Source organism: Nuphar pumila, chromosome 8, assembly GCF_984573655.1.
Source record: "Nuphar pumila chromosome 8, dmNupPumi1.hap1.1, whole genome shotgun sequence".
NCBI classification, from domain to species: domain Eukaryota; kingdom Viridiplantae; phylum Streptophyta; class Magnoliopsida; order Nymphaeales; family Nymphaeaceae; genus Nuphar; species Nuphar pumila.
Genome location: NC_143256.1, coordinates 116,022,164 through 116,039,107, shown reverse-complemented (window position 1 = coordinate 116,039,107; position 16,944 = coordinate 116,022,164). Strand labels below are relative to the sequence as shown.

The following is a 16,944-nucleotide window of genomic DNA, read 5'->3' as shown; positions in this document are numbered from 1 at the left end:
CATGTTAAAATATGTATATATATATATACATTCTTTTTATTATATACCCAAAAACCTGATAGGAGTATTTTGATAATTTTCCTATACCATTTTATTTTTAGGTTTTTCTTTTATTTCTTTTTTTCTTCCTCTTCTTTTCTTTTTTCTTTTTTATTTTTATATGTAATAAGGACCACATGGGGCCCCACCCATCTAGTCGTTGGGCCCAACGACTAGAAGGGAGCTCCATGTGGTCCCCTCTCTCACTTTTCCTCCTCTATAAAAAGAGGGCTCTCCCTCTTGTAATGTATTGGCTTTTGAAGCCTTCTTGTTCCCTTCTTGAATAATATTTTCTTTGCCTTTTAGGCACTTTACCCCTTAGTGGGTTATTCACGCATGTTACGAGCTTGTGTTCTTGGCTCTTTGCTTGCCTCCTTTGAAGAATTCTTTGCATAATTTGTGCTTCCACTCTTTTCATTACATATGGGACCAGCCCTGTTTATATATTTTCATAGACCATTCATGATGACAATTTCCTGTGGAAGATGACCAAGCTGAATACTTGAACCCATCCAACTCGTACTTCTAAGAGAGTAAAACCAAAATCTCAAATAAGATACAAGATAATGCACCAAAATAAACATAGATATTATAATTCCCAGTCAAGTAACATTAACACATGGTTCAAAATATCATTGTCAAAGAAATAGAAAATCGAAGGTCTCTATTAAAACAACATATAGAAGTGGTTAAAGAAAGTGCAATGAAGCCAAATAAGACAAAACCACCATACCAAGCTTAAGATGTATATCACAAGATGGAAGAAGCGAAAAATTATAACAATACAAGCAACAAGATGAAATTGTGATGCTATAAAAATGTGTGGACTATACATAATGGACTAAGTTGATTAAAAACAGATCAAAAAGATCAAGCTAATCTTCAAATTTCATGATTCTGACAAATAGTGACAAATGCTCAAGCACATATTGTTGATGTAGGAAAATAGGGTTGGTAAGACATACAGAATAAGCAGAAAAGGCACTACAATGTGAAAGAACCATGATATGAAATGCTTTGATGAACAAACTAAGCAGAGAAAGTTCTTAAAAGAAAAGCCTAAAATAATCCAAGCAGTTTGCGGCAAAATGCTGTAACAAAAAATAGATCTTGAAGAATGAGAATAAGAATATTCAATAATGGCCACTTTACCAAGTTAGCATGAAGCAGGGAAGAATAAATCACTTCAAGTTCGGACCTCCGTGCATCAAACTCTTCAATCTTTTTCCACTTTTTTCTCAAGGAATCTTCTGCTTCTTTCCATTCAGCGCACAACTTTTGCAGACGTTGAACCTCAGATGACAATGTATTCAAACCAGCCCTCAAGCCAGCTGCTTCCCTCTCTTTGGCCCACACATCCAACTGCCAAAAAGAAGAAGATAAAATGCACCATTTCAGCAAAAGATATACAATATGAAGACCAAATAGTGTCATGCCATATGCAATTAATTACAACATTGGAGAAACTTATGTCGCCGACCCCAATTGTTTTGGGATGAAGGCGTAGTTGTTGTTGTTGTTGTATTGGAGAAACTTATGGTTCCAACTTCATTGCAAAAAGACGATAAGAATATTAGTGCATAACAAGCTTTAAAAAGTTATGAAAGATGGCAAATCTAAATACACCACTGAACATAAGGAGAAAATCAATTTTATTATTCTTGCATGAGAAGGTATTATGTGCACATGCCTTGGCTTGAATGGAGGCACTCATGAGAGACTAGATATAGCCCACAAAATACAAGTAATAAAGTCACTTGTTCACTCATAAATCTAATAGCCTTGCATGGTTTGAAGTTGTTCTATCCACGTCTTTGGTTAAGCACTCTCATACGGCCATGCAGTGTGCCATCACCATTATGACGAAACTAGTGCAGCACAATGACACATAGCACAATTCATCCAAGAATCTATTCCAGAAAGCCTCACAAATTGCACAAACAGTTCAGTATAGAAAACCATTTTCTTAGGCATAACTTAACCAGCTTGGTGACTAAGCCAGTTTGAGAGATGTATACTGAAGCGTAAATCCGCATATTCACCCAAAGGGAATATAATTCCATGTTCCTTTATAGTCAATTGAGGTTCACACTGGTCTTACAGATAACATCCATAAAGTTACTAATCAATTATCATCTAATGCTGGAATGTCAAACATAAACACAAGCAACAGGTGGACTCCAACCTGCTTAAGATTATATATAGTTATATACATATCTATAATCTTAAGAAGGTTGGATTCCACCTGTTGGTTGTGTTTGTGTTAGACATATTCCAGCATGATCAGTTAATTTGATTAGAGATGTTGTTGAATATGTACGTGTATATATAAGTATGTCTATTATTCTTCATATTTTATCAAAACAGTTCATTACAAGCCTCGAGCAGTAGCACATATGATCAGAGCGGTAAAAAATATTGATCACTTAAGTATGCTTAAAAACAAAATTAGATCTTTGGTTAAAAGAACTGCTACAAGAAGAAACTTTTCACCAACAGTTAAAAGCCAACAACATGTGTATTTTAAATAACATGTACACCTGATCAATGAATCCTCTAAAATGACTGTTCAAGTAGCCATGGTCTAACTGCATAACACTTTACATGAATATGAAAGGAGAAAAAAAAGAAAGAAAAGAAAAAGAATGCAAATGAACATTATAGAAAATTGAAACAATAAATGCAATTCATGTCTTATATACACACATCACATGCACACAAAAAGCAAAAAATCAAAGCAAACATAAGAATAGAAAAGTATATCCTCAAGTTGACTGAGAAAAAGATCATACCTCAAGATGTCTGAGACTGCCAGCGTTCTGTAAACTACCACCTGCATTAAATGCAGGTATGGAAACTCCATCCTCACTTCCATGAAGACGCTTTAATAGCTTTTCACTCAAATTTCTTGCTTCTGAAGCTTTGTTCAGGGCATCTTCTGTTGCCAAAAATTGCTGCACATGTGCTTCCTGGAAGCAAGAAAATATTAAAATTATAGATAGAAAGAAGAAATAGGCAACCTGCAATTTGCTATAAGATCCGTATTTAAACACTTAATTGATAAATTAGGAATAACTATTCAACTGAAATTTGCATATTCTCTAGAAAGATATGGAAGATAATGCTGAGAATGAAGTTTCATAGCATTACAAAAACATTTGATATAAAAACCTTCCAAGTTCCAGCATCACCAGCACTTTGCTTGTTTCTGCTTATTATAGAAAAGTAATATCAAAATAGCAGCAATGCGGTGAAAATGTTACACAGCTGACACACCAAAGCTTTTTTTAATAAATGAAAAGTTTATTAAAGTAAATAAGGGTATATAGAAATCAGAACCAGACGATGGATAACAAGGTGTTCTCTGGCGCAATCCAGTACTGTCAAAGTACAAGGTCCACATACGGGGATCAGAGACGACTTATTAGTCTCAGGCAATCTAGCTTTAGTGCACATAAGCACATCAGTCAGAACAAGCTTGTGAGCAATAATGGCACAAAGAGAACACTCCCTAAAGGTCTTGTTATTTGTCTCTCTCCACATAGTCCATCATCCTGTGAAAAAAAAAACAGTACCTCAAACAAAGTTCCAGTGCTTACTCTTTCTCATTTGCTTTGGTTGAAGAATTAAATCCTTTATGCAGGAGATCTTGTTAACTTTAAGCAACAAATTTGGCCATCACAGAGCCCCCACTCTATGGAAAAATTCGCAATACCAGAGAAAAGTGTGAGAGAGACTTTTCATCCTTATAGCAAAGGACACACCTGCTAGTGCCTTGGAGGCCTTTCCTTTTTAGTGCTTGTGTGTCCGAACTCTATCCATAGAGACCAACAATGCAATTGTCATGGATCTGGGAATGGGCTGGAGCCCCAAATATTACACCTGGGAAATAATTGAACCCTCGGTTCAACCATAGAATGGTGGAAAGATGCTATTGAAGAAACACCATCACACTTCCAAACCATATTACATTTTGTCCTCCCCAACATCCAGCTTGGCATCTACCATTTGCATCAAAAGTAAGCAATCATTTAGCTCAAGCTGCTTAAAGTTTCTTCTAAACTGAATTAACCAACCTTCACCACACTTCCAGCCCCCTCACTGTGCTACTGGGAGATTTAGCCAACTTATACACTGCAGGGAAAAGCTCAGGCCAGTGTATCATTGTTAACCCATCTGCCAATTCAAAAATTTAGAGAAGCTCCATTGCCAAGTTGTTGTTTAATATGAAATTTGAAATCTTCCCAATTTTCTATTACCTAACAGAGATTTGGGCCTTTTATATATCTAGATGCTCCAAGAATCTCCAAGACTATACAACCTAGTTGCCTTGTTACCAGTGTTGGAAAACAAGTGAATTATTGAAATTGATAAATAATCAGCATGAATTGCACGGTGAAAAAGCAGACAAAAAACACAATGTGAGGAACAAAGATAATGGAATATGAAATCTTGTTGTACTAGGTGTCCAACATCCTCTGCAAAAAGGAAGAATTTACAGCTTGCTACACAATATCAGGACATTTAGAACATAGTGTGAAAAAAACAGTAATGAAACACAAGCCAAAGAGGCCACAGATCAAATCTATGCTAAAACCACATTGGATGAGAGAAACAACATTATCAAGGAGAAGAATAATAGCAAAAGTTGTCTACAAACTTTTATGCCAGTCGGTTTCACTAATTGAAAAATAAAGAATTTGGAAGTCATACAGAAATGAAGAAAAAGGTTTGCTTGAAATTGAAATATAAAACAAAGCAGATTATGCACAGGCCTAGATTTTCCTTCAGCTTTCTGCAGGTAGATATCCTACCTTCCAGCTCCTAATTTTTTATCCAATTCAGGAATTAGATTGGGATTGGAGAGTAAGAGAGAGAGAGAGAGCATTGTAGCGAGAGAAAGATGGGCGGGAAAAGAGACAAAATAGCCATTGGCGCTCCTTTCAGGCTTCACTCGACGAGTTGCAGTCTTGCATAGTTTGCCCATTTGCACCTTTGAGAAATGAGAATCAAGTAGTAAGGTTTAAGGAGGAATAATGAAATCAGGGCTGAGGAGATTAATCCCACATCGATGATGCCATGAAATACTCCTCCCTCCTCACCTATAAAAGACCCGCTAACGGCTCAAAGAGTTCATTGTAAAAAGCAAAGGCCTGAACTGTTTTGGGATTTTGAGTTTTGCTCCAGTGTTTTTAATGCATTTCTTTCAAAAAATCATGAAATAAAAGTGAGAAATTAAGTACAAGCATTTTTTTTCAAAATAGTGTATAAAACGGGAAATAATATATTTTTCATGTTTATTTTGTGAGAAATTCAACGTCTCCTCGATATTTGTCACTATGCATAAACATAATGAAATTTTGTTCCCAAAAATACAGCCACTTTTTTGGAAATCCTAAAAGTGCCTTGTATTTTTGTACAACTAAGCAGCATGAAATGATAGAGACATGATGCTTGGCTCAATCTGGATCATGGTATAACTGCTCTTAAGGATTTGGGATGCTTCTCGCTTCAAAATTGTGTTATAGATATTTATGTTATTCGACATTCATTATGTTCATATCACAATGGATATACTTTGCATACCTTGGTGTCTTAATTTTCTAGCAATATCCATCTATAGGAATGATTTAAAGCTTCATTAGCACCCATCTTAAGAAAATTGATCATTACTGGCACACTCCTGAATGCATGCACATAGAATACAAAAAATTGTATGAAACCATCAGTTTCAAGCAATGCTTTAAGAATGCATCCCGCTACCATTTTAAAAGAAAAAACACATAAAAAGATAAATACCTGTCTCTCAAGTAGTTGGTTAGATGTGCCTTTGGCAGATACATTCATCCCAATCTTCCCATCACCGTAGTGCAGACGTGAACTTGAACCAGGAGATGAAGCCTCGATCACTCTATTGTTCTCATATTTATATCTGGAAAGAAGAAAGACCATAAGAAGTGAGTCAATGCAACTTTTTTCTGATGAGTGCAACCAAAATAAGAATCATGATGAGTGAAAGCTTTTTTCTACATTACAATGCCAGCCTATACAACATCATGGATGCAACTAGGGCTGGTAAATCAGCCGAACGAACCGAACAAGGCATGTTTGGGCTTGGCCCATTTACCAGAGGACCGAGCTCAAGACTCGGCTCGTGTTTGTGTTTAGCTGAGACAAGCTCAAGCTCGGCTCATCACTGAACAAGGTGAGCCGAACACGATCTGGAATATATATTCTATATATTACACTTAAAACATAAATTTTTTATATATTACACTAAAAACATAAATTTTTTATATATTACACTTAATAGTTCATACTTTTCATGTATCCTCTTCTTTCTTCTTTATCTTTATATATTACACTTAAAATATCACACACACACACACACACACACACACACACACACACACACACACACACACACACACACACACACATATATATATACATATACGTGCTCACCCAAACAAAGCTGAGCCGAACACCCTGTGTTCAGGCTCAACTCGTTTAAGCTAAATTAGTTGCCCGTGGCTCTGCTGGCCAGCTGTATGATCCATTCACAAACGAGCTCATGAAGAGCCAAACCGAGTTGAGTTGCGAGCTGCTCGGTTCATTTACCAGCCCTAGATGCAACCATCATCATCAAGCCTTGTCATCCACATAAGCTCAGCTGTACAGTCCTGTTTCTCCATTCATTCACATCTCAGTGTGCCCCCAGCCCCACAATCTTCATTGGTGTCCCCTTTTTTCTAGTTCTTTCAATCCATATCATGTAACCTTTTCATGTAGGTACTGTTAAAGGATTAGTTTGTTAAATGATTTACTTTACATATTAAATGATTTTGGACCCTCTTAATTCTCTCTTTTTTGCTGCTAATATGAAAAGATAAATGTATCATAATTTCAAGGGAATTTGTTATGTCTTAATTTAGAAAAGCTTAAATACTAACTTATGAAAGATATAGCAGAATTTGCAAGCAACAAGCAAAGGCCTTCCAATTATTTGTTAGATCAACTTAGATGAACTATTTTCTAACTAGTACAAAAGCCCATCATGTTAAAATCCATAGTCACCATCAGGAAAAATATATATATCATAGACAAGAAACCGATGAAAAGATCATGCTTAGCAATTGACAAGATGCAAGCTTGTATCAATAGATGTAGGGTGATGTATGTGACAGAATGCAGAGGTATGATTAATGAGAAGGAATTGAAGTATATAATACTGAAGAGAAATACAAAATTCTAGCGAAAGAAGTAGACCTTAACAATTCTGCATCAGCCCTGATGTCAATCTTTTCTGTTTCTTTATTTATGAGGGTTTTCATCCTTGAAGTATATGAAGTCATTGCCTGGAGAAGTTGAATTGGACCCTTCAGTTCATGCAACACAACAGTCCTAATGTTGTCAGGTATTTCCCCATCAAAATCCATGCTCAAATTGGCAGCCTCCAGCTGGGGATTTGTGTGAATGCCTGTGCCCTCATAAGATGGAAAAACATTTCGGATCTTTTCAATCATATGAGCTGAAAGTGTTTCACAAGCCTTTCGGACATTTTTCTCTCGAGCCGTTTCAATAAGAATGAGATCATCAGTGGATTTGTTGCCCTTAATGGTGGAGTAGACTGTGGCTTTCTCACTGCCAGCATGTATGTCATCAACAGCGTTCTGAGTAATAGACGACCTAATTCTCTGTGCATCCTTTGCTTGCTCAACATAGCGCTGAATGTGCTTGTGGTATTCTGTGAATATTTTGGCGGCCTCTTCACACTGTCGATCATAGGTTTCCAACAATACCTGCTTGTGCCTGAAAGAGAAGGATGTTCTCAGGTAGATAAGAATCACAATCTGCTCGTGTTAAAGCTTTAAACTTTTTACACCACACTGGTGTGTTTAGACGCACCCATGCATCCAGATAAATTGAAGTAGAGTGGTGTATCAGGTCAGACCTGCCTCTGACAGTAATCCATCAGAGGTGGCTCTGATGCCATTCATCCATGTGATGAACAGAATCCAAAACACCGTGGCTGGATTCAGCATCTCCTAGATGGGTCCCACGTTTTTTTCCAGAGCCATTGATGCTCCAGATGAATGGCATCTAGAGTTTGCCAAATGAACAGCTGAAAACACAGTTCAGCCATGGTGTTTTAGATGCCATTCATCACATGGATGAATGGCATCAGAGTGACCCCTGACGGTAACGTGTCAGAGGCAGCTCTAACCTGGTAGTCATTGAAATAATTGAAGCGCTCTGTTTTCCCAATGAAATTTCCCCACTTATCCTATTTATCCAGATAAAATGGTGCATAAAAAAGAGTCTAAAAGGAAAGCTCCCAACTTCAAAATTGATAATGCTAGCGATCGAGTTTCATTCAAACAATTCAGTCTTATATGTACACGAATTTCAAGTCAATCACACACTAAAATATGCTAAACTTCATCAAGAATACATTTCGCTTCAATTCACCAATTTGGTATTCGTGCAAAGGGTCCCATCAACCCACATTCTTCATTTACAGGATTAGGAAAAGAAAAACAATCAAATTTTGTTCTTTCAACTAATTCATAATCTCGTGAATAGATGAATTCCAACTCAATCAGAAAATCAAATATGTTGAATCTCATCAAAAACCCATTTTTGCTTCAATTCACCAATTTGGTGTCTCCGCAAAGGGTATCATCAACCCACATTTACGATTTACACTATTAAGAAAAGAAAAAATAATTAAAATGTGGGTTTCTAACAGTTTTCCGTGAAAAAAGTTAGAAGAATTCAAAAGAAAATCCTCAGATAGATTTGTGGAACGCAAAAAGAAGAAGGGAAACAAGAACCAACATTTCCAGAATGAAATCCAGTGCAGAGATTAACCGAAAAAGAGAGCAAAAAGGAAGTTGCCAACCGACCTGTACCCCGCCCTCTCTTCGAGCATCCGCTTCCTCTCGGCCTCCTCCCTCGCGACCTCGAGCATCCGGGCACGGACATCCTTCCGCTGCCTCCGCACAATGTGTCGCAGCCTCTCCACCTCCTCCTCCGCCAGCTCCCTCTCCCTCAGCGCCCTCTCCCGGCTCTCCGTCCCGCTCTCCAGACCCGGCCCCGACCTGGCCCGCCTGCCTCTGCTCTTCCCCTCCTCGGTCCTCGCCGCAGCTTCGCCGCCGTTTCCGTGGACGAGGATGTTCCTGCGGATGTTGCGCACCGTCTTCTCCGACTTCACTCGCCTGAGGAGGAAGCTCCAGACGGGGATCATGTTCCCGCGGCAGATCTTCTGCAGGTTTTCCGCCGAGGGCAGGGGCGCGAGGTAGCGGTAGCCCATCTCCTTCTGGAGCCACTCCAGTATGGACTCCGGCGTCGGCGAGGGCCCGCCGGGGCCCTGCATCTTACCAGATCCGGCCACGATCTGGCCACGATCTGGCCACGATCTATCCCTAACAAACAGAGAGAGTGATTATGAGAGGATCGATCGATCGAGCGGGAAGAACTCTGACTTCTTTTAGCCTGAGAACGTAAAACCCTACCCCTAATTTGAGGGAGACGTCTCTCTCTCTCTCTCTCTCTCTCTCTCTCTCTCTCTCTCTCTCTCTCTCTCAGAAACGGGAACGGGAAACGCGAACCGTGGGGATGTCGCTGCTAGTAGTGCTCGAGTTCAAAACTCGGGCGCGGGAACATACAAGCATTTGCTGAGCTTGGACTCATAAGTGGCTGACTTGGCTCAGGTGTGATCGAGCCTTGGCGTGCCCATGTAACACAAAGAAATAGGGATGCACACGGCTCGCCCAAGTAAACTGGTGTTCAGGGTCGGCTTGAGCTAGGCCCGAGCTTAGACCACTGGTGTTCAGTCTCGGCTCGGTTCATTAAGCTCGTCCTGAGCACAACAGACTGAGTTGGCCCGGGCTCTTGTTAAGCTCAGTTGGGCATCAAAAGGCAAATGCAAGTCATGAAACCATCACAATTCACAACGAAAAAGGGGTTTTTAGTTTATTGAACTAACTTGTTAAGGCTCGACCTGTCGAATGGGAGAAAAGGGAGTCAGAGACCAACATTAACATCTATTGTATAGGCGATCGACCAGAGGAGCTACGCCGGCAGGCTGTGCTCCTTCCCGAGTGTTGGAAACCAGGAAGCTTCTCCTCCAGCGGTCTTCGGCTATCGAATGATGCAAGTTGTGGTGGTAGTCGTAGTGATGGGGGCGGAGAAGGTCGAGCCACTGCCGTTGAGGGGTGGTGACAATGTCACAGTCTAATGAAAAGAGAACCACCACAACATAGCATAGGGGAGCAACTACGGTTCAAGAACTGCACCACTGTCGGTGAAGCCAGGGCTAGGGTTTTGAGACGAGGGCTTGGACAGGATGTGGTCGAGATTGGTGATCATCTTCCATGATTCCCTGACAGTACAGAGAAGGTTAGAACTCTCCATTGATTCACAAAGATTGCTGGTTGCAGCGGTAGTGACACTCTTGAAGCAAGACTTCAAGCTCGTGCCATCACCACCTTCGACCTCGTTGAAATTGTTGATCAACCATTTCATCAATTCAAAATAGATTGGAAGAACAGGAGTGGAAGAGACACTGAAGAGAAAGAGAGGGGGCGGGGGGGGGGGGGGGGGGGGGGGGGGGGATGGGACATAGAGGGAGAGAACGAGAGGGACGGGGACATGGCCCAAGAGGAGAGGGTGTTGTGTGTTCTTCCTGAAACGCCAATTCGTGTCTTCTGGTGTGTACGGAGTAATATCTTGGGACTCGCGATAATTCATATGCGAATGTTGCTTCACGATGACTTTATAATAAAATAACATGAAAAAGATAGATATGCTTTTGATTGAAATGTCCTCCCGTAAAATAGATATGCATTGGATGAAAATATCCTTCTGTTCCCCGTAAATAGATTTGCACGTTCTGCATTTGTTTTTAGCTTGTGCTGCAATACATGACCGCCTTCTCGTTCTGCCTTGTGTTAGATAGAAAACTTTTTCGGGTTCGTTCCTACCTCGTGAAAATAACTATAAATTGAACGACTTGTTCGATCATTGTTGGGCGTCATAGGAGGATTTGTCGGCCATCTCTTTTTACAGTCTTCTCTTATTCTTCGTTTTCGTTAGGCAGTATGAAAAAAGCAATGATGTACAAACATTCCAACAAGTGTCATTAAAGTGTGGTGAATATCTTTTCATGTCATCATGCTATTGTTGAAGAACGTATACTATCGTGAGTGTCATTAAGGCGTTGTTTTGTTATTACAGGTAAATTTTAGCGTTTCGACGGTTGGAAACTTGAAGATATTTGTAAGGCGATGAGATCTGTTGACAAGAATGCTTGGTTACAGATGCGAGCAAGGGCCTCTATCCCATCCGGTATCGTCCATTCACTCAGTATATGCAATGTAACACAAATCGCAGTTGTAGTAACATGTATAGCGATTTGTGAGATATTGTTTTGTTTGTTAATATCGATTTGTAATATATTATGTTGAATTGTCGTATATCGATTTATAAGATATTATGTATTTTCTAGTATCGATTTGTGAGATATTATTTTGTTTGTTAATATCGATTTGTAATATATTATGCTGAATTGTTGTATATCGATTTGTAAGATATTATGTGTTTTCTAGTATCGATTTATGAGATATTATTTTGTTTGTTAATATCGATTTTTAATATATTATGTTGAATTATCATATATCGATTTATAAGATATTATGTGTTTTCTAGTGTCAATTTATGAGATATTGTTTTATTTGTTAATATCAATTTGTAATATATTATGTTGAATTATCGTATATCGATTTGTAAGATAATATGTGTTTTCTAGTGTCGATTTGTGATATATTGTTTTGTTTGTTAATATCGATTTGTAATATATTATGTTGAATTGTCGTATATCGATTTGTAAGATATTGTGTTTTCTAGTATCAATTTATGAGATATTGTTTTGTTTGTTAATATCAATTTGTAATATATTATGTTGAATTGTCGTATATCGATTTGTAAGATATTATATATTTTCTAGTGTCAATTTATGAGATATTGTTTTGGTTGTTAATATTGATTTGTAATATATTATGATGAATTGTCGTATATCGATTTGTAAGATATTATATGTTTTCTAGTGTTGATTTGTGAGATATTGTTTTATTTGTTAATATCGATTTGTAATATATTATGTTGAATTGTCGTATATCGATTTGTAAGATATTATGTGTTTTCTAGTGTCGAATTGTGAGATATTGTTTTGTTTGTTAATATTGATTTATAATATATTATGTTGAATTGTCATATATCGATTTATAAGATATTATGTGTTTTCTAGTGTCGATTTGTGAGATATTGTTTTGTTTGTTAATATGAATTTGTAATATATTATGTTGAATTGCCATATATCGATTTGTAAGATATTATGTGTTTTCTAGGTTGATTTGTGAGATATTCTTTTGTTTGTTAATATCAATTTATAATATATTATGCTGAATTGTCGTATATCGATTTGTAAGATATTATGCTGAATTGTCGTATACCGATTTGTAATATATTATGTTGAATTGTCGTATATCGATTTGTAAGATATTATGTGTTTGCTAGTGTCGATTTGTGAGATATAGTTTTTTTTGTTAATATCGATTTGTAAGATATTATGTTGAATCTTTGGTACTGTGATTCATTCAATCATTTCTTTGACTTGCTTAACTAATTGGTAGTCGTTTTTATATGCGTCTTGAATAAATTGTAGTAAACGTATGCGCTGGCTAACACAAATTGATATTTTGCTCATGACAGTGTTTAGCATATCAACTAGTTACAGTGAAGATGATATATCTCAATCATTGAAAAGTCATGGAGCAACGGACAACCGTACTATCGATGCACCTGAAGAAATGAATATGTGCACTAATGATGTACATGATAAGAAGGTTGCATGCATTGGATTCACTCTTGACTTGAATATTCTAGCAGACGAAATGCAATTCGATAATCAGGTAGACGATCATGACAATGCACTTGACAAAGGTGCATGCACCTCAAGTCTACATGATAGTACACTTGACTCTGTTCTCGTAGAGGAAATGCAGTTTAATCATGAGAAAAATGCATACAAATTTTACAATGATTATGCCTTAAAACTTGGCTTCAGTGTTAGAAGGTATTCTTGGGCAAAAAATGCACAGAGTGTCATGATGAGAAAGGCATATGTTTGTTCTAAGTAAGGTTGGAAGAAGTCAAGTGGAAATCCAACAAGGAGCAAGCCAGATTCAAGATGTGGTTGTCGAGTGAGAATGGTGTTAAGAAGACTTCTGAATGGAAAATATGTAGTTCATACTTTAATTAATGATCATAACCATGCATTAGCCACTTCATTTATAACTCCTATGTTAAGGTCACATCGTAAAGTAACTAAAGCGAATGCTGCAATTGCTAAAATAGCTGATAGCACCGGCATTGCACCAAGGAAGACATACAATTTGTGCGTGCACGTAGATGGTGTTCGTGAGAATGTATCATTCACACCTATAGATCTAAGAAAGTACTTGAGAAGGAAGAGGTCAGAAAACATGAAAAATGAAGGAATATGTTCTTTGGTTGATTACCTACAGAAACATTCAAGCAATGACCCTGGTTTCTTTAGTGCAATGCAACTGAATGAATATGAGTATGATGTGAATATGTTTTGAGCAGATTCAAAGTCAAGAGTAGATTATGAATGCTTCAATAATGTGCTTTTTTTTATACGGCAGTGAAAATTAATACATAACAGTGGCCATTTGCGCAGTTTGTCGGAGTGAACCATCACTCACGAAGTTGCATATTAGGCGGCACTTTTTTGTATGACCAGACCAAGGAAACCTTTGAGTGATTGTTCAGAGTATTTACACAGGCAATGAATGAGAAGCACCATGAAGCTGTACTTACAGATGGTGATTATGCAATTGCAGCTGCAGTGTCTCATGTATGATCATATGCACATCATCACCTATGTTTATGGCATATTTTTAAAAATGCAGCAAAGAACATAAGACACATTTTTAATCATAAGATATGGTTTGATAAAAAGTTTAGACAGTGTGTACTTAAGAGCATAGACGAGGTCACCTTTATGTCTGATTGAGAGCAAATGATTCAGATGTATGACCTTGAAGACTATGTGTGGTTACAACATTTATATGCAGACAAAGAGAAGTAGGCATTGACATATGGAAGACAATATTTTTATGCAGGTATGATAAGCACACAAAGAGCTGAATCTATGCATGCCACACTGAAAAAAACCTTGTATTCATGTTTAACAATGTTTCATTTTATGGAACAATATGAATTATTTGTAGACGGTCTTAGACAGAATGAGCTTGAACAAGATGTGAAATGCTTCAACACCCGCCCTGTAACTTTGGACATAAAAATATTGCCGCGACATACAAATTTGTATACACTATCTGTATTTGAAATGACTAAGAAGGAGGTTATATATATTATGAATTACAACATAGAATGATGTATGCAATATGAGAATATGCACAAATACCATGTTGTATGGGAGGGTGAAGAGCATCCAAAAAGCCAAGAAGTACATGTTACATACAATGTTGACAATAAAACAGTTGAATGTATATGTAAAATGTTTAAATTCAAAGGTATTTTATATTGTCATGCATTAAAGGCACTTAATCAAGAGAAGATACGAGAAATACCTGAGTCATATATAATGCAAAGATGGACGAGACAAACAAAGATTGAACTGCTGGATACAAATAATGTCAATCCATCTAGTGTTGATGAGAAGTGCCACATATCCCCCCGTTACTAACAACTATGTAGGTCACTTATGCATGTTGCAAATTTGGCATCAAAAAGTGAATAAACCTATGTATGTATGAGAAAAGTGTCAAGGGAATTACTTGAAAAAGTGTAGTTAATTCACCATGAGTCTGTTGCAGCTGGCGAAGACCAATCTAAGAAAACATGATCGAACAATGTAGGTGAAAATCACGCTTCCCCTGACCCTTGTAAGAAGTTGCGTCGAAGCGTAAACATCATCTTCGATAAGTCGGGTATAAAAGTTGTAGATTACGATGAAAATATTCACCTAGCGAAGGGTATCAAAAGAAAACCTGTCTTTGATCACAGCCGTCAGAGCACAAAGGGTGCACTGGAATTGGTTGGCAAGAAAATGTCTAAAAAACAACCAACCCCTAAGCAACCAAGCCCTTCGTATGAACATGTATGTAATACGGTATATTGCTTCCTATGTAAATTGTATTACATACAACTTATCAATATCTAACTTATGTAATTTTCAACATGCAGCAATACCCCACAGACGTGTACTACAATGTTGGAACTTGCAATCTTTCCGACCTTTTTAAGTGAAACAATGACATGAGTTTGAAAAGTCTTTTGGTATATAACAATTTTGGGAGGATGTTTGCATTTCTTGTTGAACTTAATGTAGTGTCTCATATTGGTCTGTTTCATGACAGGCTCAGTTCAATTCAAAAGTGAGCAACGCAATACAAGAATCATGTGTGGATTCTTCAACTATAAAGTAGTTGTAGCATTTAACTTTCATTAGTGTAAATGGTTGTAATGTTTAGCATTCTATAATTCTTTGTTGTAATTCTATAATTTTTTGTTGTAAATCAATAATTCTTTGTTGTAAATCGATAATTCTTTGTTGTAATTCTATAATTCTTTGTTGTAATGTTATAATTCTTTGTTGTAATTCTATAATAGAAATCATACTACAAATATCATTAAAATTGACACTAGAAAATACATAATATCTTACAAATCGATATACAACAATCGAGCATAATATATTACAAATCGATACAGCAATTCAACATAATAGCTTACAAATCGATATTAACAAACAAAACCATATCTCACAAATCAACACTAAAAAACACATATTATCTTACAAATCAATATACGATAATTCGGCATAATGTATTATAAATTGATATTAACAAACAAAATAATATCTCACAAATCGACACTAGAAAACACATAATATCTTACAAATCGATATACGATAATTTAGCATAATATATTACAAATCGATATTAATAAATAAAAGAATATCTCACAAATCGATATACATGTTACTACAACCATGATTTGCGTTAAATTGCATATACTGAGTGAATGAACGATACCAGATGGGGTAGAGGCTCTTGCTCGCATCTGTAACCAGTAATCGCTATCACAGGAAACACTATAAATAATAAACCCTAAACCAGTAATCGTTATACGATTTAACAAATGTAAGTACAAATTATGGTAACTTCATAATCGCTATACTTATTAATCGTAATCACAGGAAACACTATAAGTAATAAAACCTAAACCGGTAATCGTTATACGATTTTGCAAAAGTAAGTACAAATCATGGTAACTTCATAGTCGCTATACTGAGTATTCGCTATTATAGGAATTACTATACATAATAAACTCAAAACTAGTAATCGCTATACGATTTATCAAACGTAAGTACAAATCATGGTAACTTCATAATCGCTACACCTATTAATCGCTATACTAAGTAATCGCTATCATAGAAAACACTATAAATAATAAACCCTAAACTAGTAATCTCTATACGATTTAGCGAACGTAAGCATAAATCATGGTAACTTCATAATCGCTATACTGAGTAATCACCATATTAAGTAATCGCTATCAAAGAAAACACTATAAGTAATAAACCCTAAACCAATAATCACTATACAATTTAGCAAACGTAAGTACAAATCGTGGTAACTTCATAATCGTTATACCTATTAATCGTTATACAAAGTAATCACTATCACAAGAATTGCTATAAATAATAAACTCTAAACTAGTAATCGCTATACGATTTATCAAACGTAAGTACAAATCATGGTAACTTCATAATCGTTATATATAGTAATC

The 16,944-nt window shown here is 36.8% G+C and overlaps 1 protein-coding gene across 1 annotated transcript in view; it reads right to left on the bottom strand.

Moving 5' to 3' along the window:
• Nucleotides 1-9,485, bottom strand: part of AUG5 (HAUS augmin-like complex subunit) — a 35,638-nt gene extending 26,153 nt beyond the window's left edge. Inside the window, exons 1-5 of the mRNA XM_090015790.1 lie at nt 8,949-9,485; nt 7,309-7,851; nt 5,839-5,971; nt 2,832-3,008; nt 1,192-1,401 (exon numbers count right to left, since the gene is read on the bottom strand). Coding sequence (XP_089871916.1) covers nt 1,192-1,401; nt 2,832-3,008; nt 5,839-5,971; nt 7,309-7,851; nt 8,949-9,418 — 1,533 coding nt within the window. The 5' untranslated portion in view covers nt 9,419-9,485. The remainder of the gene's footprint in view (nt 1-1,191; nt 1,402-2,831; nt 3,009-5,838; nt 5,972-7,308; nt 7,852-8,948) is intronic.
• Nucleotides 9,486-16,944: the final 7,459 nt, after the last annotated feature.